At 33.5% G+C, this 27,571-nt stretch overlaps 1 protein-coding gene across 5 annotated transcripts in view; it reads right to left on the minus strand.

Annotated features, from left to right (window-relative positions):
• The window catches only part of Sesn (Sestrin), a 108,199-nt gene that overhangs the window by 23,697 nt on the left and 56,931 nt on the right, over nucleotides 1-27,571 (minus strand). For 3 of the 5 annotated variants that reach the window (XM_035377374.2, XM_035377381.2, XM_035377389.2), the window contains 3 exons: nucleotides 7,522-7,659; nucleotides 6,029-6,211; nucleotides 3,178-3,351 (listed from right to left, as the gene is read on the minus strand). In XM_035377374.2, coding sequence (XP_035233265.1) covers nucleotides 3,178-3,351; nucleotides 6,029-6,211; nucleotides 7,522-7,659 — 495 coding nt within the window. Of the gene's footprint in view, nucleotides 1-3,177; nucleotides 3,352-6,028; nucleotides 6,212-7,521; nucleotides 7,660-21,362; nucleotides 21,550-27,571 lie in introns of those variants that run through there. The other 2 variants (XM_035377370.2, XM_035377396.2) reach the window with 2 other exon arrangements.

Here is a 27,571-nt window from a genome sequence, read left to right on the forward strand (position 1 = left end):
AAATGAGACTGATTTTAAATAATCCAGTGTTACCAGTGAGTCCGTGAAAATACTCCACAAGAGGCTTTCAAATTGAATGAATACATGGAAAACATCAACAAAAACTCAGTACAGCATTTTATTTAACATGATAACAATAATAGCTTCCACCTAGTTAAAATGTTTTTTAAACTATAGCAACAATCCCCTTTTAGACCTTTCATATCCTTGTTAGTATTTACTAGCAATTAAAAAATATCCGTTATTCCAGCCAATAACGTATTTTAAAAGTGCACTAAAATATGACTCAAATATTTCTTCGAGAAGACTACAAGAACATAATTCATGTAAAAACAACTGAAAAATTATTAATGCATCATTACCGCTTATTATACATAATAGAAAGAATTTCAGATAAAAGATAAGTAAACTGAGCTGAGGTGTATTTAAATATTATGAAAAGGAAAATTTTCAGATTAGGCCAATTTGTTTTTACTGTAAAATGGGGGTGCCCAAAACGCGGCACGAGAGCCACATGCGGCCCAACAAGCGAGCGAGAAGCGCAAAAGAAATATCCGATACATTTTTATTTCTGCGATCGGGGTTCGAAAGTGGCTTTCAACATGGACGGGTTGTTGGACGCCCGAGTTGGAATGAAATAAAATGCATCTTGAGTGGCGTGACGGTTCCAAATCTTCTTTTGTCATGTGCGGGGAGTGATTATTTTAATGCATTGTTTTGTGTTTAAATACATCGCTAAGGTGAGGCTATTAAGGTTAGAGTTTCTAGCATTTCTCGTTTTCAAGTTGTAATGGATACCAGCGATGTTTTCAAGTGCTTCAAAGTGTTTTTTAAGTGGCGTGATCTTATTTCGGACTATACTATTTCGGCGTGGTGCTATCCTATTCCTTAAATCCTATATCGAGCTGTGTGCAGAATTATTTTCTACATTTTGTTATACAGTTTGTGGAAATACGACATGCTAAGTGAATATGAAAGTAAGAAAACAGTTTGGTGCTTCGACGTTCTGTTCATATGGATGCCATAGTGAATAATAGCGTTTGAATTATGATTTTAAATTTTTTAAAATCTTTTTTGTTCTCTTCCCGCACATTTCTTTCCTAGAGGTTAAATTCAAAAAAATTGTCTCAGAGATCAGACTTGAGCAAACCCGAAAATTTTCAATGAAATGTACGCAAATGTCTGATTCATTTATTTTGGAGGTCACGAGCTATCACTGATATTAGAAATAATTTGTATGGCTTAAAGTATCTCGTTTTCTCCCAACGGGTGCCACGGAATCTAAAGAAGTTGGACACCTCTGCTCTACAGCAACTTTTCCTTTCCCCTTCTTGTCTCAGGAGAAGAAGATGCTCAACTTTTCACACAAAGCGCTCTGAGCTAATTTAGCGTTATATCTCGTTTCCTTTAAAAAAGTTTGCTTAAAAAGGTTTGGCTGATTCTAAGTTGCTCCCTGACGCATGTTTCTCTGAAAATCTTGCAAATAAATAGATATGATACATTCAATTCTTTTCAGCTATATTAATCGGCCTATCTGGTCAACCAGTGGACATGAAATTTCAGATACTGTTATTTGAAGGTATGCGCTCTAGATTGTGATGAATTAAAATAACACAGCTCTCAAAGTTAAAGTTACCGCGAAAAATATTCAAAATTTTGAATGGCAACACCCACTGTTTTCCTGCGCACTGACAAACCAGAAATGGCGTTGGAACGATACACGTACGACGAAAATTGCTGTCGTAAAACCTTTGCAAAGAAGAGCATTGTCAAGGACCAATGACAACACGAGAATGGAGTGAGAAAAAACACTTTTATTGAAACTTTAAAGTTTTCAAGGTGCTCACCTTCGCAGATGATAATGGGAGATTGCTGACAATAATGACAAACGTACATATCAGAAGGAATCTGTGTAACTTCACGTTTTACGATATCTTTCAAATCTGTCAAATTTCGTGGATTTGATGAGTACACCTTAAATTTCAGATAACCCCAGAACCAAAAATCAAATCCATCTGAGTGAGGTCGACGGATCGCGGTGGCCAAGAAACTGCAAAAGTTACTGGAGATGACTCTATATTGAAATGGTGGACATGTTGAAACCTTGCAATTCCAATAAAAGTTTTTTTTTCGCTTCGCTTTTCTTGTGTTGTCATTGGTCCTCTACAATGCTCTTTCTTCTTAGCAAATGTTTCACGCCGGTAATTTTCATCATAAGTGCATCATTACAAGGCCATTAATGGTTTTTCAGTGTTCTGATCAATTTCCGCACGAGAAAAGTGGGTGTTTTCATTCGAAAAATTTCACTGTACCCGTAAGCGTGAGAGCTCTACTGTTTTAAATCATTACAATCTCGAGCGCATACCTTCAAATAACAGTATCTGAAGTCATATTGACTGCTTGACAGGATATGACGCAAGGAATTCATATATATAGGGGAACTTTGCTAATTTAAATTATAATTCTGATTTACATATTGTTACGAATTTTCTTCTCTTCCTTTACGTTACGTACGGTACGGGTTCCTGTGGATTTGGAGTGAATAATGACGACAGCACTCGATGAAATATCGAAACACACTTTATTGTCCACTATTTCCCCAAGACAGCTCAAAAATACGTTTTTACAGTCGTAAAAGAGCATACACATACTGTAACTACCAGAGAGACAACCTTCAGGCAATCAGGCTATGACGGTAAAGACAGCTTCACTGCAAAGCCCCAGAGTACAGCTCTCGACTCTGCTCGGTCGTTTCCGGAACTTCACGTACTCTCAAGTCTCTCCACGCTACAACTCGCAAAGAACTCGACGATACATTAGACTACAGCTTCCGACTCCTCAGTTCCGTCGTTCCCGGAGCTCTCTCGATGATGCGCTAACCGCGATACACTAAGAGACTCTTTCGGTGCACTCGACGACCAACTCGGCACTCTTTGACTGACTATCAATTCGATGGACTCCGCACGGACTGACTAACTCTCCGCATACTAGCAAAGTTTATATAGCTTCTGGCTTGTGTTCAAGAACATTCTTTTCGGGGAAGCTATCTTACCGCGCCTGGATATTTCGTAACAATATTTTTTCTTTTACATATGTACATATACACATATACATATATGAAAAAGAGATTCATTACCTCCAGATGCTTAAACTATCAGTTAATTGGATGAAACGTACCTCCTCAGAATTTGAATCATCTTCATTTAAATCTTCACAATCCGTACAATCATCCGTTTGCCTTAAAATTTCTGATGCGTAAACGAAACTACACAGGCAGTGGATATGTGCTAAAATCACCACAGCTTGGCAAAGCTCTCCAATTGACCAGCTATTAGAGCCTTTGTTAAGCTTCTGAAATGGAAATTGATGAATTTCATACACTTTAAATACATACGAAAAAAGGCAGATAAAATTTTGTGTAAAATCTCAATCTCCACGCAAAATATAAATTCATTAATTATCGCGCGCTAAGAACTACAAAAGTTCTTCCATTACAAAAATAATGCATTTGAATAATTTGTTTAAAAATAATATACAGAGTTACCGGTTCTTTTGGAAATCTTTTAGGTACGCTTATCGCCGTAACGGTGCAAATACATAAAAAACGACACTGAGTACAAATGGGTTAATCTACAACCCGTTTTTTGCAATACCATAATCTACACAGGTTTTAATATGATGCAAGGCCTGTCCATTACCTACCCAAGCATGTTGTCAAGTGCTTCAGGGGAAGAAAATACTACTTTTAGAAGAGCTTCCAGCAATTCTTACCTTCCAAGGCTAACACATGAATGTCAATTTGTTCTCTGAAGATCTGTTATCAGCACAAACGTGCACTGAAAACGAAAATGAATTCGTCCAACGAATTCTATATACTTCTCTTCTAGTAAAATTAATTTTAAAGTGAACCTAACCAGGAAAAAAATTTCTAAACCACTACATGTATGCTAGAAATAACTATTAAATGTTTGGTTATATACCAAATGTTAAAAATCTTGACATGATTCTAACTTACGAGCTTATAATGAATTTTTTCTAAAACGTCTGACACATTGACTGGAATTCAACGACTGCAGATCTTTCTTTAGACTTGAGTCTAATGCTTTATGGTTATATTTTAGGCACGTATAATTGAGAGATAACCATACGCGACATACCCTTGCTCTGGCGAACCGCAGTGCGTTGATACTGGATTTAAAGTTATCGAAAAATATTTCTGTTGAACTATGATTTTTATTTAGTATCTACGTTTAAACTGCTTCTACATTTGACAACAGAAAAATAATTTCATAAAAAAAAAAGGTTTATTACGATAAACTATAAACCAGCTCACCCATCATTCTGATGGGTATCCGTAGAGATAGGTATACATCATACAGAACTCTTAACTTAAAGAGCTGAAGGGAAAATAAATTTGGGAATGTATTCGTCTTACTACATCGATATTTATCAGCATAAAACAGAAAACTATACAATTAATGGTTTTCGTAATTTTGCTCATGAAATCCGAAATCCATCAAAATGACGGGTTCCGTAAATCTAGTGTTAAAATTGCTAAAATCATGCACCGCGGTTGAATATATGATCGTGATAAAATTTCTTGAGACTTTTGTTCCGCAAGCATATCACATAAAATACAATACTGAAAATTTACTATGCGAAATCGCAATAAACTTGTGTAAAGTGTCAAATACTTGGCAAACTTTTCCGTTCAGTGTATATATACCTCTCTCGCGAGCGTACTTTTGTACGGCCGACTTATAGGCAGGGGCGAACTGCTCCAGGCCTCTGATCAGGAGAGCCGCCGTACTATCTAAAGTTTTTGAATATATGTACCTATATAAAGGAATGTAAAAAGAAGGGTAAAAGAGAATTAAAAAGTAGTCTGCATTGAAAATGTTGATTTCCTTGAGGCTCTGTCAACCATCCTTCCATGAAATATGGACTCCACAACAAATAAACAGCGAACATTGAAAACGTTAAAAGCTTATTGTGGAAATGGAATGCAAAGAATTGTAACTTATATATGGCATTAAAATCTTTTTTGATAGTGTGAGTTTCAGATACTTCTTGCGAGAAAACCTTTTCAAAGCTGAAGATGTTTAAAAGCTATCTTCGATCAACAACAAGCTAAGTAAGACTTAACGGTATGGCAGTCCTTTCCATTGTAAATGCCGCAGTTAAAAACATTAATTTTCGATGAAGCTTAAAATAATTTCAGAAATCAAAGCTCGCAAAAAAACAGTTTTATCTTTTTTTTATTGACAGAAAAGTTACATAAATTTTTAAGTCATTTCAAATTATTGATTAATAAGGTTTTTTAAATGTATGTTTGTCTGCAAGTCTTTTTTTTTTTAAGCTTTACGTTTTCCAAATCTTTTTTACTATTTAATTTTAATTAAATAAATGTTAATTATATATTTGTGCTGATATTTTGTATGGTGATCATTACAATAAGGTGGGCCAAAGGGAGATTTCTGCCTCGGGCCTCGTAGCTCTGATCTGCCGCTACTTAAGTAGAAAATTTGGTTTGCTTTCTCGTTCTAACTTATGTTACATGCTCCTGGGCAGCAAGCGAGAAAAATTTCAAATTTCAACTTACATCGTAAATAAAAATGATAAGAAATAGACGAACTCACGTCTGATGACTGTCAACTATGCGAATTCTATTTAGGTAGGGTGAATTAAGTACGAATTCTATTATTATGTCCATTAAATTATTAAATATCACACGAGTCATTCGTACCATCCCCTCCTGACAAAACAAAACAAAACAAAAAAAAAAAAAAAAAAAAAGAAACGAAATTTCCAATGAATGCAATCTTCGGTAGGGCTTTTAAGGATTTCAGATACAGAGGAATACATGAGGCGCTTTTAGCCCTAAACTCGACAAAACTAAGCGAAATAAAATAAAACTGAATTGACTAGCAGTTACAAAAGTGAGCTGAAATACCGATGAATTTCTGCACAAGTTACTTCTGCCTTTATTACTTGAAAAGTGTATTTTTATTAATAGTGTATTTCTTACCTCAATATGGCATTTTCGTAGATTCCAAGGCGTGTGTGCAAGAATTTGGTTTATTTCATTCAAATTCCTCAGTTTCTTAGGGCAATATTGTAGTCCTTGAAGCCACTGTAAGTTTCCTCCTAAAGCTGCAAATTTTTGTTTGTGGTGGTTTATAAGGCATGTGCAATGGTGTCTAGCCGCAGCCTGTAAAATGTAATTATTTACTCAAACATTTCAAACTTAAAAACAAAATTTGAAAATATTTATACATTTTAACTTTTTGTCATCTTTTACTTATACCTCTTGATTATAAATAAGACAACTAAAATAAGAGATGAAGTTTATTCCTTATAAAACGCCGAAAACAAAATTCAAACATCTATTTACTTAAAGGACCGTTCAATAGAAAAACGTATTTTATAGTTTGAACTATTACCTCCTTGCGTATGCAATACTTAAAAAGCACAGTACTTTTTTTTGCATCCAATATGTAAAGAACTCTATACGTTCCATTTCTGCATTCCATACGTAAAGAATTTAGCAACTGAGACACATATATCACCGTGTAGAGTTGCGCGCCTCCAACTTGCACGCAACCAAGAGGTGACTGTTGAAACTGGAAAATAGACAAAGTCTTGCTAAGGGTTTAAGTCCCTTTTTATTCAACGTAATAAATTACAAGTGCGTGCTCTTGACGCTCACAAACTACGCCGACCCGGCGGTAAAATAAAAATAAGAACCTGAAAAGAAAATAATAACAAGACTCTAACTACGAGGCTCTCTAAAAGTAACTACCCTCACCGCGTTTTACAATACCGCTGCTAATTCAGCAAACTTTGAATATCACGTTGAACAATTAACAATTCTCCTAGGCAAGCACACAGGCCGAAACGCGGGGTTCTTCAATTTCTGGCTAACTACCTCCGCGCTCGTGAAGTAAGAACAGCACACCTCGAACTCGTTTCCTTTCTATTTAACTCAGAATACTTCCGCTGATAATTTGAATCCTTGCGCGTTCTACTAAAATTTACATACTCTGGCATTGGCAGTTCCAGGGGAAAGTAAGGCTTGACAGGAAAGATAGTTTAAACTTAAAATAACTGTTATTTAAAATAAATATAAACCCTACAACCGAAATGACGTAAAATATTATTCATCACTATCACGTTACCGGAAACTGCTAATTAATTTCTTAAACTTATTTTAAATTTAGCATCTCATTTTTTTACAGCTTTGGAGAACTCTAAAACATATATACTAATAATTATAAGGTCCTTTATTACTTCAAATAAATATCAATAACTTATTGCAAAAGAAGATCTTAAATGAAAACAAAATCAGTTTAGAAAGTCTATCTACGAGACTACTGTGGAAAGTAAATATTTTTTAAAACTTTCTTTATTTCCTCATGCATTACAAATTTTTCAGTTACGAAATTTAACATATGAATGAGTTTGTTTGTCGTATCCAGCACAATCAAGAAATAACCGGTATAAAAAAGCGTATATAATTACCATTATAGCTATATAATGTCTATAATGAAAAGGCAGTGGGCCATCTCCTTTCAGAAGAAAACTTTCAGTCCTAAGAAACTCCTTCAAATAGTCAGGATGATAGCTTATTTGTCGTATAACATGAGTTAAGCCGTCATTCTGAAATAAAAAAAAAATTAAAGGGAATTAAATAACATTTGAGGTATTTTTTTTAATTGCAAAGGCACTTGATTATACATCATTAGCTCACACACATCAAAGATGGATGAGATTAGAGCATGGGGAAAATACAAAAATAGAAATAAAAAAGAGAAAACAGTAATTAATCTCATTAAAATGACAATAACTACATCAAAACTAGAAAACGGAATACTAAATGACTACATTACACATTAATAATAATAATAAATTAGTCTCTGGATGTCAAATGTATTAACTCTCTAGCCCGCCAATATCGACTGGATAGGTCTTCTTCCTTCAACGAGGAATATTTTAGCAAATGAACTCTGTCCTCTCAAAATTCTGGTTGTACAAAGAACACAACGGACTGTCATACATATCAATGGCGGTTCAAATGTTTGAAGTAATAATTTGTGCAAAACGTCCGATTTTTTCATATAATTATTGAACACTCTTAATACGTCAGTCTTGAAAACAAATACTGTAGAACCGCGATTATTTGAGGCAATTTGTACCGCAATCAGACAAAATTTGTTTCCTTCGATTAACAAATAATCCATGAATTTTGTTTCGTGACAAAAATATTCATGAAAAACTGAAATACAAACTTCATTTACAGTTACACAAATTGTGAGGTTTCGTCAAATTTCTTTTAAGTATGTTAAATTTTTGTGACAGTACTTTAACTACGCCAGCTACGGCACGATGATGTCATTTTCTGATCAACAAAAGATTAGTAGGAGAAGCATCATGATGTTGCTTTAAATACTAAAGAGCTTTGCTCAGGGCATTGAGGGTTCAAATCGCAGAATACCGATAGTTCGACCCCGTTTCAAATCCTGGCAAACGGGCTGCGAGCGTGGAAGCTCTATGGGTTTTCCCACATGTAACGTATATACGAATCTATTTCCCTAAAAAGGTTTCTACAAAGGCATTTCTCTCTTTAGGCATGCAGCCTTTGTGTGCTTTGCCATAATCAAAATAAACGCACATTAAGTCTTCAAAATAGCTAATTTTCACAGTTTCGCTTCATCATTATCCTCAGCATCACTGCAAACTTTGTTATTCTCCAGAACTATGCCGCGAATGATTTTTCGTCACTCGAAACCTGAAAAATCTGGTTCACTGTTTTCTACATTTATCCATTCCGAAACGTCGGCAGTCACTTGAAATTCGTGACTATTACTGATTTACGATGTATCCTTTCTAATGTTAACATAGTTTCATAATTATTTCTATACACTGATTGCCAGCTCGGATAACAAAGATCTCGATTGGTAGAGGCTCTGTTAACAGCGGTTCTACTTAATTACATAATAGTGCAGTGCACTAACTACAGGTTTCGCTTCAATTGTACATCTGAGGAAAAGAGATGACATTAAAAATGGAAGGCAAGAAAAAGTGCCTAGAAATAAAAACAAAATAAAGGTATTAACAGGAAATTTTAGGCAGACTGAAAACAGAAATGAAAATGTGAGGTTTCTTTCTATAGGATGCCCAGAAAAATTCAATTTGAAGGATCACTTATTGCCTACAAACTATTTTTAATATATTTATTTTTTACGCATAGCCCGCAAAATAAAATAATATCAAATTGATTTCATGTATTCAATTCACATTTCATTGCAATATGAAAACAGATAATAACTAGTAATAACTAGTAACCAGAACTAAAAGGAAACTAGAAGGAAGTAATATAGAAAAACTAGAAGAACTAGAAGGAAATATATTAATTATTTATAATATCGCTTGAAATGAGTTCACAAAAGTAACATAATTTTTAAGCGAGTACAGCTTGATTATTTGTAAACATCAACCACCATTCGACTTCCGGATTCAAATTAATTACATGTTTCTTTTGAGAACTTCATCATCACCTCAACCCACTCATTCCCTTTTAATCGTCGCGCAGTATTATTTAAACTTCTACGGGGAAAAATGTTAGACAAAACAGGAGAACACATTCTTTTATTGCTAACTGCCGAATAGCATATATAGACTATCAGTAATTTCAGAACAGGAAACGTGAAAATTTAACTGCCCATTCTCCGGGATTCGAATCAAGGATCTTTCAGTAGCTTACTGCACATGCTAACCACTTGCACCACGAAAACACGCGTTGAGGCATGCAATAATTCGTTATAAACTGAGAGCCTGTCAATACTCTGTGCCTGCTGTAGTTCTTCTCGTGTTTACATACTCGCTACTCTCTATTCCAATAGTTTACAAACTTAGGTAGGTGGATACTTTTTTCTTGCTTCTTCCTTGGTTCTTTCTGAACTTCATACATAGTTTTAATATTACTGCAAGGCATTCCTGTCACACTCTCTGAGTGACAGATAACCTCAAAAATAGTCTTCATAAAGAAGGCCAATAAAACCGCCCCACTCAAGCAATAGTTCTTGTCGGAAACGAAAAATTGAAATTGAACCATAAAGTGTTTTGTCAGAATTAAAATCAAGAGAATGAATGTTTTGTTTGCGATGTATACACAAAAATCATGGCTTTTTAATGCATTTCCAATAAATGTTAAAATGTTTAACTTAAGGAAAAATATTAATGGTTAAACTAACACAAACGAAGCAAGAAAGCGTAAATGCTTTTTTCCATATCTGTGCTCCTAATTAGATTATTAAAAGCAAATAAATATGTTAAAACATTTTTGCCTATTTGCTAAGATGTTAAAGAAAACTAAATTATAAAAAGTGCTCTGCAAACGTTAAACCATTAATTGTGTATAAAAGCTCTGGCTAATTATTAATTTTCTTATTACTACCTGTTTAATAAACTAAATTCTAGATTTTTAAAATTTGAAACATTCAGAGAATATATATGCTATAACGGGAGACGGGATACCAGAGAGTGCAATTAATATTTCTCCCTTTTATATGATTTAAATTTCTGACAAAAACGAAACAACTAAATAAAATTAATACTTTATTTATTCACTAATTATTATTTTAAAGTGTAACTTAGTTTTTATTTAGAGATTATTAAGACATGACACAGTCACTTGGCTATTCTTCAATAAGCTTTTAAAATACATTTTCAGGAGGGGGAGGACTCTAAAAAATTGATCTCTAAATAGTCTGAAAATATATAACAGATCCCCTTAATTTGAAAAAAATTCTTAAACAGATAAAAATGAGACTGAAGAATCAATGGAACCTATAAATATAAAAATGTAGCCATGCTTGCCTAGCAATGCAACTATTTTAGATAATAATGGATCATATTTGTCTTAAAAGTGCGATTTCCAGAGAAATGGCGTAGCACAACTAAGTCCTTTTACCTGAAATTAATTAATTACCCTTAGATCAATCAACTGAGGACTCGTAAAATATTTCTCACTCGAAAATAAAATAAATCAATAAAAATAATAAAGCACGTGAGTTCATACCATCTATAACATTATCAAATTTTAGAGCTTTAGGAGCTTTGCTATCAATATGACAGATTAAGAACAATATCAAACTTATCTATCTACACCTCCCTCTTAAGTGGAGGTTATTAGTCTGAAGAAAAGCTTATCAGTTGAACTCTTTTCTACCGTATATCATTAGACTGCTTGCAATTTTCTCGAAAGGTTTAACTGCTGAGTTCATTTAACTGCAAATAGGAGAATATATAAGAGCTAGCTGTCTGAAGCGGAAGAATATCTTCGTGTATTTCTAAAGGACATCTCGAAAAGTTAAGATTATCAAACTAAAGAATAATTACTTTAAAAGATTACGCAAGATTAAGGAAAGATCATAATTACGTTTCACACGTGATTCACGTTTTGGAACAAAAAAAATACAAAAAAAATTTAATGGATATTGCAAAAATGTATGACAGACACTTTTTTGACACCAAATACAATTAAAACAAATTTAATTTAGGAATTGACAAATAACACAAATTTAATTTAGGAATTGACCAAGGGCTACTACCAGTTTGTAAATTAGAATGCATAATAGCTTGTCAAGTTCGTATGCACAAGTATCTTTCAAGAGGTATCATAATACTAAGTAACATACAACCACACCTTCGATACTCATTAATCAGTTTGGTTTAAGGCTTCAAAATACTTTTCCCTTGATAATTTCTGTTTGAAGCGTTAAACAAAGGAGATTAAAGCTTTTATTATTTTCGGTTTTTTTGTATACAAATTTCCTGTATTTTATATGATTTTCGCCTTCGATTGAAATTTATTTGATTCTTTGTATTTTTCTTTAATTTGCGCTCTACCAGTTTATAATGTAACCAACCCGGAGAAATTAGGTTGGACCTTCAAAATTTTAAAACGGAATTTCATTCTTTTGCTTGTTGATTTATATATATAATATATACATACATATAATGTATACTACAATACATATATAAATGTGTTAGAAGATAAGGATTCTAAACGAAGGCTTGGATTAACACATTCGGTCAAGGCGAAAAGTTTTGCCGGCTCAATGACTGCGCAGCCACGTACATTAGGTAGCATAAAACACCATCTTCTAACGTGTAGCGGAAATTTTGAGGATAAAATGCAACGTTTCATCGATACTGGCATTTTCTTGATACGATACCACTTACAGAGTGCCATAACGTTGTTTTTTGTATTTTGTGTAATACAATTTCAATTTTGCTTTGTAAGTTATTTTCTCACTGGCTTTGTATGATAATTTCATAGATCTTGTTTACTTTGAGAAGTGAAGGTCAATCCTGATGAGTGAAAGATTTTTCTAATTTCTGTTGTGAAAGGATAAGTAGCACTGCGAAAACGTGAAAAAACATAGACGAAAAAGTGAAGACATTAAATGACACGCGTGCCAGAACAGACGTTTTGATCAATCAGATTCGCAAATCAGAAGCAGCATATTTGCCAATATATGGGACATTTGGCATTGTGGTTTATGGAGTATCTAAACCGAACCTCATAGCAAAAAATAGCAGTATACATTTTGTAATGTTGCACACTGCCTAAATGATAAGAACTGTTTTCAACAGTATCATCAAAAATAAATCAAGACGTATAACCATAGTGGTATAGTAGTGCAATAATCATAATTTGTAAGATAATTTTAAAAAAATCAATTAAAATTTTGATTTTTATATTAATCATCACTGATATGCCAATCAAGTGACAAGCAAATAATTTGTTTTACTGACTACTTTTTTGGGGGCAGAGTTAAAGGGCTCAGAGAAAGTGGTTTATATTCACGTTACATATGCTGCATTTAAACATATTTAATATTAAGAACTTACGAATACATTCTGTTAATTTAATGTTTCAATTTCTTTCCTGGAATAAAGTTTTGCCTACAGCTTCAAGAATTAAATATACTCCCTTTTTTATTTTTTAGCACAAAATTTTTGTAGGGCAAAATTATTCTGACGGCTACAATTTATCTATATTTATGCGACAAGATTCTTTCAAGGACTGAGAGAAAATTGTCCCCGTGAAGTTGGGGTTTTAAGGCAGAAAGAAAAGCAAACTGCAGATGGTAAGATTTGACTCTTTTCAACACACAAATTGATAGCATTTGAAAGTCGTAAATAAGCTGCTTATCGCCCCTTTCAGGGAGGAAACTCTCAGCTGTTCCTGGCTGAGAAAAGAATATCAGTTCTCTCTCATCTTTCCTGCACCTTATTTCAGATGAGGCAGTCAAGTTGTGGAAAAGATAAAACAAGGTTCTAAAGTACACCTTTCTTAAAGAGAGTTGAGCTGTAGCGATTAGTTGGTAGGCAGATCTTGAAAGCAATCTTGCTTGGGGGAGGACCAACATGAAAATGGGAAGCGAGTTTTTTATTTCTTCATAAAGCATTCACGGGCTATCTGTTATGCAAAGTTCCTTTGCCGAAGACTATGTAAGGGATAATGCCTCGTATTTACATTACAATGGGAAAAGACAAAAAAAGCTACCATGTTGCCAGTCTGTTTCATATTTGAGTACCGAACTGAGAACATACGTAACTATATCTATAGATTCTATCAACCCGATCACTGATAATCTCACGGTGAAAATAAACACATAAATTGTAATGAAACCATACATAAGTATACAGTATCCAGGCAAAGTATGAATGCATTTTTAATTAAACAAATATGCGGAAGGTACCCAAAATGACCTCTCACTTTTTACAAAATAAAAAAAAATTGGGTATAAATAAAACAAAGTTTATTTAATTAATATGCTACTAAGTTAGTAGAGACTATATAAAAGTTTAATACAATACTAAAAGTTGATATGCCTAGGAAAGAAAACTTTTGCAGTACGCTTTTGATGACTCAGAGAAATAATACGGAATTATGGCTAATTTGTCAATCAATAAAAATATCAGTTTTTATATGTGTCTAACATTTCCGTTTGGAATAAAAGATATCGCTTTAATTTGGGGGGGGGGAAGTTAAACTGGTTTGGAGGAAAGAAATAAGTCAAGTAGCGTTGCTTTTTAAATTCAAAGTCAGTAATAATGCAAATACAGCTAATAATTACACGCGTTTTATGATTTGCATTTTTTTTTCAAAATTGATTAAGGGTGCAATATGACTTTTAATAGAATTCAGGGAAATCGAATGAAGACGTAATAAAATTTTTTCAATAACTTAAGATTTTCGTTTGGGTGAAGAATAATGCAACGTTCAAAAAGGAAAACTAGTGATTTTTCTTTATTGTTATTCTGTATCAATCCTATGGAACAAATAAAACCTGATGTTACGAATTTGGGCGCGCTGCGCGGAATTCAAATCAAGATACTACTTCTCTTCCTTAATAAACTATACACCGCTAAGATGACATTCGTCCTAATTCTTGCCGTACGAAATTGAACGTCATTTCTGCGGAAATTAGTTACATTGGCATACAAGGCCTGTTGTTCAGTACGTATTATTTATTTATTTTTATTTATTTATTTATTTATTTATTTTTTGTTACAAGATATTTTGAATAGCACAGTATTACATATGAACACTCTTTTAACATAAATCAATACTATATATAAGTGAAATTATATTATATGTATGCACATATATGCATTTGGCAGTGCATTAAATGAATACTACATTTGGTGTATAAATAAGTGAAATGTGATAAATTTAAGTGATGACAATCAATGTGGAAGAAATATTTTTACACTACAGAAATATATAGACATTATGCAACATTGTTATTGTTATTTCATGTGTTAGGTTGGCATATTTACTATATTGGAATGCCCAAATACAGCAACTTTGCCAAGAAAATGGAAAGAAACACTTGTTCTATTAATCAAAGAAAAAAGAAGGGTGGAAGAAAGAAAAAGAAAAAAATAATATGTCTAGCTTGTAGTGTGACATCTCATGCGAAATGATTAAGATGTAATTTGAATAAGACTTTGTTTTATATTTACTTTTAATATGACTGAGTAAACATTTTGCAGACTCGTATGTCTTAAAGCAAAAAGAAATTAATTCGTAAAAAGATAGCAGTTAGCAATATTTGATAAATTTAACGTCATTCGTTCCTTAATTATGAGCTTTAAATCCAAACTACTGATGTTAATTATAACAATCATCCTTTTATCGCGTTAGAATAGCGTTTTCATACCATTTCACATTTTTCACATCAAAATGAGCTGTGTCAGTTCGAAATAAAAAATGTAAATATTTTATTTGATATAAAATAATATGAAAATATTTCTAATTTCGATAAAAACAGATTGTAAATTTTATTCACTCGTAGAGAATTTACTCATAGTTCCAATATTACACATGAAGGTATAAAAAGTATTCAGTAAAATAGCTTTTACAAAGCTGTCCTTAGTTAAGTTTGGAAAAAAAGTGTAAGTTTCCAAGTGCATTTCGATAAGTTAAAGAAAAGAAAACTTAGGATTAAAGGCGTTTTCAAAATCAGCTTCTTTAATTCAGCTACAATCAATTAATTCCTTATAATGCTAGTTTCGAGCGTACAACTAAGCCCCCCCCCAAAAAATTTAAAGAATGCGTCATCTGATTTCAGTCGTAAAGTCGCTTTATTATGCAGACAACAATCGATTTATTCTGTGGATGAAACTATTTTTAATTTGTATTGGCAAAGGTAGATAAACGAATAAATTAATTTGTCCTTATCGTTTGAAATTATTTAGAGCGCTTAGAATTCAGGAAGATCAGCTCGTAAATGAAATAAACAAAACACATTCAGTGTTTGTCTCATTCTATTAGAAACATTTAAAAAAACAGTGCAATAAATAATACTAAGGACATTTTCTAATCGCATCCTCCTTTTTTTTTTCGGATCGGGGAGGGGGGAGTTTTGTCTCTCAGATTAAAAAATGCAAAAAATTTTACTTATTCTATTTGCATATTTGCGACTTATTTATAAAGTTGGAGGGCATTTTAGGTTAATTAACTAGTTATTATAATTTCAGTCTTTACTATAACTTCTCCTTTCCGTATTCCTCACCGGAATGCAAATGAATTGTGAGTATTTAAGCTAAGGTTTTTTGTATTGAGACAGATTGTGTCTGGAATCCCGTGTGCGCTACGTGGTTAGTTCCTCCCAGCTCTAAGAGTGTAATTATTCGGCTTTGCGGTCTTTCGCTGCTGACACTTTAAATGTGACGCATCGGTAAGGTTACTGAGCCAGCTTCTAGTATAGTGTTTAATTGTGTAGTCTTCGACTACTGGTGTATACCAGCCAGTAAAGAAAATTTAATAGTAACTTCCCAACGTTTCAAAGAGGAAGAGAAGCTTTCTTACCTTTTCCTGAAGATGTCAACAACCCTGTGATGTCTAAAACCTCAATCACATTATGTTTCGGCTTAGCGGGACTTGACGTCGAAAGGGACAATTCTCAGAACCCGCACTATTCCAGGAAACCCACATGGCTAGGTTACCCTTTTCACTCACTACAAAGACTTGAACGCCAAACACTAATCGATTATCGCTCAGATTGGGATCACGTGAAACTTCAGAAGCAGAAGTTTCGTCTGATTGATTGTCTCTACCCGGGACAGAGGTCCAGCCGAGGCATTTTCGGCAAGGTTTGAAAAACTTCCGCGTAGCCGCAACATCGTTTACGTAGCTAGGCGGGACTTCGCTTCAGGCGAGGCTCTTTTTTCTAGGAAACCTCCCGTTTAAACCAGTGCTACCAGAATCTCGTTTCTCAGAAAAGTCCCGTCTAGCAGGGACTGTAGCCATTGTGATAACCTCTTTAGAGGGTGGAAAACATTTCTCTTGCAAATGATTTTACGGGGAAAGAAATATTATTCGAACGAATTTCATACTATAGGCATTCTCTTTCAGTCCTCTTTCAGCCATGCATTCGGATATAGACAACATCGACCTTGTCCTCACCATTTCTCCCACAGTTCCCTCTATCAGAAGGGGTCTTTGCCCTTCGCACAACAGGGGTGCTTTCCCATACTATCTCTTATCGCCTTCCTTCACTTTCTTTCTGTTATTTTGGAAACCATCGTCTTTTGCAGTCCTCGGTAATTTGCTTAGTCCTTTTTTTTTAAACTCTATTCTCGAAACTTACTTGTTAGAGCATCTTTCTTTTGCTTCTCCGTTTTAATATAAACTTCTTGATGTTCTTCATGCATTGATGCAATTGTTTTTAATATCTGACATACAACTGTTCAACTTAAATCACATGATTAAAAAATATTCAAACCTTTTTTTTTTCCTGTAGTAAATTATTCACTAGACTAAAACCTTCCTTTATTCTTCTACCCTCTAAGAAGAGGCGAAGTCAATAATGTTGGTTTGGTAACAACTTTTATTTTGGGATATTTCTCTCGGATGGTATTGAAATTCCAAAGCTTAGCACACCCATATATCTTGAATAAGACCTGTGCTTGAACATCCTCCTTCAATGCAATCAACTTTTCTTGCATCATAATAGCAAGATCAAATACATCGCAGTTCTGCGGTTCCATGAGCTATGCTGGCAGATTCAAATTTTCATTGTGTTGGAAGGAACATTAAGAGCTTCTTTTAAATTTTGCAGGTGGTTTGTACATAACAATACATCTTTTGAGGAAGTTTCACATACTGCATTTTTTTTTTTTTGGTTGTGTTTCCTAGTGTTTTTATGTTTTACTCCCTGTGTTCCTGGTGCTCTTATGTTTTTGATTGTGTTCATGTTAAAAAAATGTACATATTTGAAAAAAATATTATTGATTTTTAAAATGTATTAAATAATTTTCGTGCATTTTACTTTAAATTTATTTTAGGAGACTGCTTTCTTACTTAATGATATAACTTTATAAACAATTTTAGTTATCTAATTTATTAATATACTTTTTTTGTAATCAATGGGATCTTCATTATGCTGATTATGCCGATCATGCTTATGTTGTTGCACATCGGCTTTCGACCCCCAGTTGATCGTTACGGACTCCTTTCAAATTTCTATAATAAGATACATTTAAAATTATTATTGTCCTTTACAATGTTTTTCAGTTCACTTAATTAGGTTTCATCAACGCAGTTAATTTATTTCTTAAGAGCAGATTAACATCACGAAATGCCTTGCGATGTCTGCTATTTTGAGAAATGGAATATCTGATAACAGTTTACTTCAATTTTAATACTTTGTTCGAGTAGAAATTTAGCAGTTTATAACAAATACTTGTCTGTTCTATAATCTTAAATTGAAAACAGATTACATCAGCGGAGCTTTTTAGACTTGCACAAATAAAAATTAAATGGTCCGAAAATTGCTGAGCATTTAATTTAAATTTTCTCTCGCTTTCCTCTCATATTTTATTCAAATATTTAATATATCCTGTACAAACTAGAAGAAAGCTCTTGCTATAATTGACGGGGGAACATCATATAGTTAAAAAAATGTTGTCTCGCAAACATTTTTACTAGAATTTTTAAAAATTTTAAAAATAATCAATGGAATACAGAACAATGGAAGGAGAATCGTTGGAAGACAAATTTGAAAGAGGCTTTGCTAATTGGCAACACGCTTGTGCTTGGAGATAATAAGTATTCTATTTGAGGCAGTGGCAACTCAAAATAGAATATTTATTACCTCTACTAACATTAACAAATATCTATATCCATTAACTTTAACAAATTCATTAAATTTGTACAAAATATGAAAAAATCAAAAACAAACGTGAAATTCAATATCTGGACTTCGAGGTATTTATGTTCGGGTGAAGACTACATGTATTAAAAATTCGGTGTCTCTAAATGTCGTCGTTTCTTCACAGTGTGAGGAAAATACATACATATATAGATTCTTCATTATTTAATTTTTTTAAATGATAAACCGCGATAACATTTGGTAGCAATAATTTGGAAAGTGATTCGAACACAAAAGTAATACATACAAAAAATGAATTTCGAAATTAACAGCATCTCTAATGCTTAAATAAATAAATAAAAATTTAAACAAATGCAGCCGTTTTTACTCGTTATATATTTAACAATTTCCATTTCGGTGAAAATAAGAGTTAATTTATTGAAATATACTTATGTTCTCTTTCGGAAACCACAATCTAAAGCATTATTCTGGTTCACTGCAAAAGTTGTGTTTTATTAATTAGAAACTGGTCTTCATAAGGGTGAACGCATCCTTACGTCGGGGCTACATTATGAAGGTTCCTCCCATGAACACCGGCTTTCGTGCATAATGTTGCATAATGCTGGAAACTTATGCCTTTATGAAGCGGTAATCTTTTCAGTATAAAGTGAGAATGTTCTTGCAAAAAAGTTAAGAAATATGAGATAAATAAATAAATGAAATTTAAGATAAATTAATTGAAAATCGGTTAAAAATACCTTTTTTCCTTTCGATAAATAATTATAATAATAACAAAAGGTTTATACACATTAATCAGAAATAATATACCAAATGTATCGGTTGTGATTAAGAAATATTTCAAATATTTGTAAAACTTCGGCTAAGGGCCAGGTTCTCCGGCGACCGAAAGGAAAATTCGCTGAACACTGGTAATTCGATCTGCATTCGATTCCCGACGAACGGGTTGGCTGCAAGTTCGTTTCTGTGATCTTCCTCATGTGGAAAGTGTATACCAGGCAGTTTTCCTTACAAATTCCTCCAGGCATCCATCCCTTTAGGCAGATAGCCTTAGCGTACTGTGACATAATTAAACAAACAATATTTTTTGGTCACCAATGACCAAGCGAAAAAATACTACTTAATGCTGGCAATTCGATATGAGTTCGTATTCCGGAATGCTGAATGGCTGCATGGATGCTTTCGTAGTTCAACCTCCTCCGTGTAATGTAAATATGGGCATGTTTTCCTTAGAAAGTCTTCCCTCACCTTAGGCTACTGTTTAATTTAGTTAATCAAACAATTTTTCCCTCTGTCCCTTCTTTCATTTTACCATTCTAAAAAATGGACTTTATGATGCAAAAAATGTGTTTTAACTGCAGCATGATTCTCGCAAATTATTCCACTGTGCTTTCAAGTTGAAAGCAATTATTTTAAAATTAGGTATAATATATTTATCTTACAACATTTCGATAAACAGATCGAAATTTCATAAAGCAATCTTTATTGTTAGTGTCTAAATATTCTTAACAGCTTTTATAGTATGAACTATTTCTACAATTCCTAGAAATGTTGCGTTACAAGATTCGTAAAACATAAGGAATACCATGTTAAAATAATAAGGGTAAAGTTTAGAAAACGTGAAAGAGAAAAAGAGGCTTAATAATATACAAAAAATAATAATATACGATTACTACCAGTTCTGCACTAGCCACTTTCAGATCACTGTTTCCAGTTAATCTAAGTTTTGAATATCGTTAAAATAATTTTTTCTCTCCTCCTTTATTTTTTATGCCGCTTTACTCTCAAAATAATAATACCAATAACATTCTTTAACCTAAAAAATTAATTTTTAATGTCAATTTTTAATGTTTTTAATGTCATTTTTTCCACCTTAAATTTACTGAAAACAAATGTCTCGTTATTTTTAATTATCCAGTTATTTAAAGTTTTACATCTTTTGGTAAAGGAAACAAAACAAAATGAAAACATTTTGCTACTCTTCGATAAAACATTTCATCTAATTCGAAAACCCATAAAAGCAAAAAAGAGAGGGGAAAAAAAAAAGAAAAAAAAACATGCATTATATTTTTTGCTTGTCTGAAACCTTTTTAATTTATTTTTTTTATATAACACTTAAAATTTATTCTTCTGATGTTGTTTCAAACTAAATATTTGTTTCTGGTACTATAAGTAACAACACTCAACTAACTGCAAATGCAGTTCTTTTTTTTAATCATTATTACGGCCTGCTGCATAATGAAATGGAAAAAAGCTTAATCGGTGATATTTCTACAGTTCCTTATTATTAAAATCACACAAAAACTGACTCTGTCCCACAAATGGAGGATAATGTTTCTTATAGATTTATAACTGAAGGCAAATTGTTTTACAAGTAGCAATTTTACGCACATATATTTAGGTATCAAATACATATGGTTTCTAGGAGCCATTCTCAAATCGCAGCGCAATTTTTTTATATAATCGTGAGTTATGATTTTAATATTCACAGCCATGCTATTAAATTGTTGATTACAGAGGTTCCATTTAAAATTAACTTTTCTCCCGAAGAATTAAAAAAATATATATATCTTTATTTAAAGTGAACGCTTCTAAAAGGAGAAGTTACATCTTTTATGATTAAATAATAATAATTTCAACAGCTTCAGAAATATACTAGCGGATACATACCTTAATCATAAGATAACAGCAATCGTCCTCTTCGATGTTCATATACGAGAGTGTATCTTCACTAACAGTATCAAAAACTGAAAGAACCGAATCTAAAGGTTTCTTGCAGTTAGGTTTAGAACTTGGCGGAAAGGGAATTAGAGACATACTTAGCTCTTTAATAACACAATATGCACTCCTAACAAAATTAATTAAAAATCGCAAGTTTTAAAACTGACTAGCTTTCAATTGCAATATCACACACAAGCCCACATATGGGATATGTGGGTCTTATATTAGAAGCGAAGTCGGAAACCGGTTACTCGAAACACACCAGTTGAAAGACGGCAGGTTCCTATTGGATGTAGATAAATCGCACCCTGCAGGAAACGCAAAAACTTTTTCCTTATCAAATAAACGAATAACAGAATGCAGATCACCTCTTCTTCTTTCTCTCCCCCCCTTTTTAATATCTCGCTTTCTCTCTCTCTCTTCTTTTTTTTTTATGTTTAATTACCTGACATGCGTGACAAGGAATAAAAAATTCTCTGCATGGAACACAGTAAAGCCGATGCATCTCCTTGCCCAGTGAACAGCTTTAACTTATTCAATCCCACTCCTTTAATACACATTCATTACTCCACACTTTAATACGTATTCATTTGACAATTTAAATAACAAATCTGTATTAAGCATTTGAGGAGGAAGCGAAAAAAAAATTTTTTTTGAAATAAATGACAGGTTTAAAATAAATGGTATTATAATATGCTGCGAGATATTTGAAGCAGAAGCTGAAAACTAACAGAACATATCTTTTTTCATTGTTTTCCTCATGTATAACTGAATACGAGGCAGATTTCCTTAAAATTTTCTTCACAAAGGAATCTCACCCTTTAGGCAGGCCGACGAGCGGCCGAGCGGTAAAAATCGCTGAATACTGGTAATTCCGACCTGGATCCGATTCGAGGCAAATGGGCTAGCTGGATGAGTTTTTTCGTGGTTTACCCCCTGTGCTAAGTGTTTACAAATCAGTTTACCTTAGAAGGTACTCCATGAAGGCATCCCTTCCCTTAGGCAGATGCCCTAGAGCGCTTTTCCATAAACCAATACCCCATTCTTATTAGCATGGTAGTTTTTACTATCTGGAATTACTTTTTTTTCTAAATAATTTTCATTTTTATCTAACTCATTTACTTGATTAATAAACATTATTTGCACTGTTATAGAAAGTTTTAACTGCTAATTCAGGAAATTAGTTTCAGGAATTATAGGCTTAAATGAAGATAATTCTCACTAAGTCGCTGTAAGAAACTTGCTTCTAAAAGTTTCAAATTCAAAGAATTCAAAGAGAAAAATTATAAAAAAATGCACTTGCCAAAAAATAATTTGGAATCTTAACCGTTAAAAGACAACGCGCGCCAAATAATTTTCTTCAAAAAAATATATGCACTAACACTGCCTTTTCGCTACAGTTAAATTAAATGTATTATTCTTACCTCTTATAAATTCTTCTTTTTTCCCCTTTTTTTCTTATCACATATAGTTAATAACAAGCTTAAAGTTTTTAGTATTGCTATTCTCTTTCTTTATTGAAATAACTAACTCAAAAGAGGTACTTTTTTTGTGTGTGTGTTTAGATAATTTGAAAGTAATAGAAATGAGCTAGTGACGAAACTATGTTTTGTCGTTGAAATTTATCAAATTAACGCTTATACTAGCTGTCTACAGAAAACTGATTGACTACATAATCTGTAATTTACTGCTGCAGTATTTATTTATTTTGGGCTTACTTATTTATCACAGATTTGGTCATTCACATTATTAAATGTAATTATTAATTATTTAAAAAGTATAATACTATGATATATCTGTAAACACAATGTCCACAAGTCTTTAATTTCGAAACCGTTGTAGAGACATTAGGTAATTTTTTTAGCAGACAAGATGAAAAATTAGCAACCGCCTTCGCCGGGAATCGAACCACGCACCTCTGGAATACCGGCCCAGCGTGCAGAACCACTACATCATGAAGGCACGCCAAGAAGGTGGGAGAAATAACCTTATATACTCCCCCTGTTAAAGGGCGACTGGGGTTTTGGGGGTACCTAGTCGCCAAATCTTGGGTGTGGAGAGTCATCATCCATCACCCTTTTAGTTCGGACGCCACTGTAGAGACATTATGTTATGTTATGTTTTGTAGAAGTGAGGGGGTCACCTTATATTTACCCTAAGTAAGCAGGTATTAGCCGCACACACTAACTAGAAAACTAACAACATTCTGGCATCATTCCTCGAGTCGTGATGGAAAATGTGACTCCAGTGAGCACTATAAGTAATGCCACCGGCCAGCGTTAAATTAGCTCAAGTAAAAGGGATTGAATTACATGATATACATTGCGAAATACATAGTTGTGCAGGTGCATATTTTGAAGATGTTATCTATTGTAGTGGGTACAGGCAACATGTTTCAGGACATTATACTATATTGCATTAGAAACAGGCGGGATGTTCCTACGTTACAAATCATTTTTGTAAACATGATCTATTTACTATCAGAATTAATTAAGAACTATAAAATTGTTTACAGAGCTTACATTTAAGTACTGTTGTAAAGTTGTGCTGAAACTTTAACAGCTCAATTTTGACGATTCATTATGTGCTGTAACGTATGTTTTTGTGTTAACTGATTTTCAGAAATTACATTATTGTCTAGCAGTACATTGTTGTAGAGACATAGGTATTTTTTTTGTGGAAGCAAGAAAGATGACCACGGACCTTTGGAATACCGGCCCAGCGTGCAGAACCACTACACCACGAAGGCACGTCAGGAAGGTGGTAGAAATACCTTATACCGTTAATTGCAGACATACATTTCCAGCTACAGAAATGCTTTAAATGACGCAAATATTCATGTTTTAAATAAATAAATAAAAGAACAATTTGAATATGAAATCTAACTTTCATACGTTCTCCCAGTACCTACACTAGAAAAATGTTACTCATTATAAAAAGACAGAAACAATACAGAAACTGTGATTCCAGTTCGGCAAAAATTGAAGAAGATACTCAGTTTTAAATCAGGACATCCTATTCAGGAATTGTACACAAACTGAAGCAGGAGGTGTTTGCATTTGTACTCACCCAAAAATAAAATAACAGTTTAGAAAAGATTTCTTTTGTTAACAGATTAAGTGACGAGCATTTCTGTGCATATTACCATAAAAAGTATTGACCGTTATATATACAGGGTGATTATAATTAAAGTTTAAGTTTCAAAACGCTATAAAAAAAGAACCACTGATGAAAATGATGTGAAATTTGAAAGGAATGTTATTGAAAAAGGCGGAAAGCATATGGCAGAAGAAAAATTTTAGTTTCAAAAGTTAGCAACAGATGGCGCTGTAAGCGGCAGAATCACGACGAGAAACGAGAAATGATTCGTAAAACAATGGCTAAGGTGGAAGTTACACATTAAAACGCATTGAAAAATTAGAATTGTTGAATAATTTTATTTGCATGACTGTACATATCACATCGAAAGGGACAAATCGGTTTCAAGAGTTTTGCGGCGACATACCGCATAAGAACCATTCATCAAAGAAGTTCGGAACTGTCGCAAAACATGTTCAATATGGTGTCCACCGTTGTGTGCAACAAGTTGAAAGTGACAAACAGCATGTTCCACAACGGATCGCAGTGTCTCCGGGGTGATGTTCAGAATGTGTTGCGAAATGCGTGCCTTTAATTCCGCTAAATTTGCAATTGGAGCACGGAACACAACATCCTTCAGATACTCCCACAGCCAGAAATCACACGGAGTAAGATCAGACGATCGGGATGGCCAGGATGTAGGGAAATGACGGCTGATAATTCGAGCATTTCCGAAATGGCGCCTCAGCAGCTGTTTCACGGGATGTGCAATGTGCGGAGGAGCGCCATCTTGCATAAAAATGATTTCATCCACACATCCATGCTGTTGCAGACCTGGAATCACGTGGTTGCACAAAAGAGACGCATACCTCTGACCAGTGACGGTTACGGGAACAGGACCGGAAGCACCCGTTTGCTCGAAAAAATATGGTTGTAGGATGAATGATGCCGTAAAGCCACACCATACCGTGACCCTTTCAGGATGAAGTGGTACGGGGTGCGTTGCCAGTGGATTTTCTGTTGCCCATATTCGACAATTCTGGGTATTCACGTATCCTGTCAGATGGAAATGGGCTTCATCTGTCCACAAAATTTTCCACGGCCATTCATTATCCACTTCCATGCGAGCCAGGAATTCTAACGCAAACGTCTCCCTAGCTGTCAGGTCAGACGGAAGCAACTCCTGCACATGGCCAATTTTGTACGGATAGCATTGCAGAATGTTTCGCGCAATTTTCAGCACTGTGCTCATAGGCCTGTCCAATGTTCGGACAATTCCTCGCGCACTGCACGATTGCACACCACCGGCCGACCCCTCCTGTAATGCTGTGACCACTTCTTCAACTACCGTCGAATGCACTCGTTTTCTCCCTCTACCAGATTGCACATCAAACGAACTTGTCGTTTCGAATTTTTGCATCATTTTCTTTAGACCTTAGACACTCATTGGACCAACGCCTTCTTTTATACCCTTCAGTGTCCTGAATTTTTGCAGAGCTACTCTTGACAATCATCATTCTTGTAATACAGCTTTACCAGCAGAGCGCGGTCCTGCAGTGAAACACCCATGGCGAACGTCTGAGACGCGAAATGAGGAAAAGCCTGGTACCTGGTGGCTTTATAACACTGAAATTTAACTAACATTTTAATTTAAGTCTTCTTTCGCTTGCAGCGCCATCTGTTGCTAACTTTTGAAACTAAATTATTTCTTCTGCCATACGCTTTCCGCCTTCTTCAATAACATTCCTTTCAAATTTGACGTCATTTTCATGAGTGGTTCTTTTTTTATAGCGGTTTGAAACTTAAACTTTAATTATAATCACCCTGTATATATATATATTTTTTTTCAAACAAAGAGGTCTTATTCACGTTAATATTACGGAATTATATTTATAAAAATCACTCAGTACTGCCATATTGACAACTCGCGAATTTATTTGTATGTATTAAAAAATGATGAATATTTCTAGTTTAAAGAATTTTTTGTGTGATTTTTAAATTAGGATTCTAAAGCAATAAAACTGCATGAGAATATTAATAACTTATTTTTAACCTTTCAAAAGTTATAAATTACTTATGTGAAAATTCTTTCGGCACGCCAGTTGTAGCAAAATTATAACTTAAAAACCATTACAAACAAGTAACTCACAAAAGAATATAAGTGAATAGCAATTTAGGGAAAAATTCAACACTGAATTACTCGAATTTAAATATTAACTAGCAGCCTTCGTCTGGCTTTTAAAATGTACCGAAAAAATGGCTGAAGGGAACACCACACGTTAAATTTAAAAACTGCATAGAATTTTACTCTGCAGAAAAACTTCATAAAAAAAAGTTATTGCGTATAACAAAATTACAATGAAATAAGCAATATCCCTTAACACAAATATTAATTATCCTAATTAAAAAAATTAACCTATTTTCCGTTGAAGGAAAAAAATGATGCAAAACTTTTCAATATCTTACGAACAGAACATGAAAGAAACTCAATAATGCCAATCTCTTAAAAACAGTGATATAAGAAATACGATGAAAAATTGTTGCCAAACCAATATTTCTAAAAGAATGAAACTATTCAAAATGATGCGATTTCATCAAAAATCTATCAAAAACAATAAGAAAGGAAATTGTTGCCAAAATCACATTTTTAAAGATGGCAGATGTGAGAAGTGTAGTCGGAAGCTTCATTTAAAAATTTTTTTAAAAATACAAAATATTATCATTTTTCCAAAATTCTTTTTGTAAAAGCAGTCGCAAGGATAAAAGTTTAACGTGTCCAAAAATCAAAGAAAAATAAACTGTACATTTTTAAAAATAAACTTTTTTAGAAAAAATTCCGTTGAAAAGGTGTTAAGCTCACTTTGTTAAATAAATTCGTATTTAATCGATTTATTGAAACACGAAATTTATTTTAAGTTCATAAAATAGCTAAGTGGCTACGTTTCATGACGATGTGAAAATGGAGTGTGTAGAGTAAAATATAGCGCATTATGTCTCAAAATGACGCAATTTCGTCACAAAACATAAAATAAAAAAAATTCGAATTCGAATTTCGAAAAAATTGCTTCGAGGTGCACTGG

This window comes from Stegodyphus dumicola, chromosome X1 (genome assembly GCF_044657685.1).
Source record: "Stegodyphus dumicola isolate Sdum_Otavi_A_Nest chromosome X1, ASM4465768v1".
Classification (NCBI taxonomy): domain Eukaryota; kingdom Metazoa; phylum Arthropoda; class Arachnida; order Araneae; family Eresidae; genus Stegodyphus; species Stegodyphus dumicola.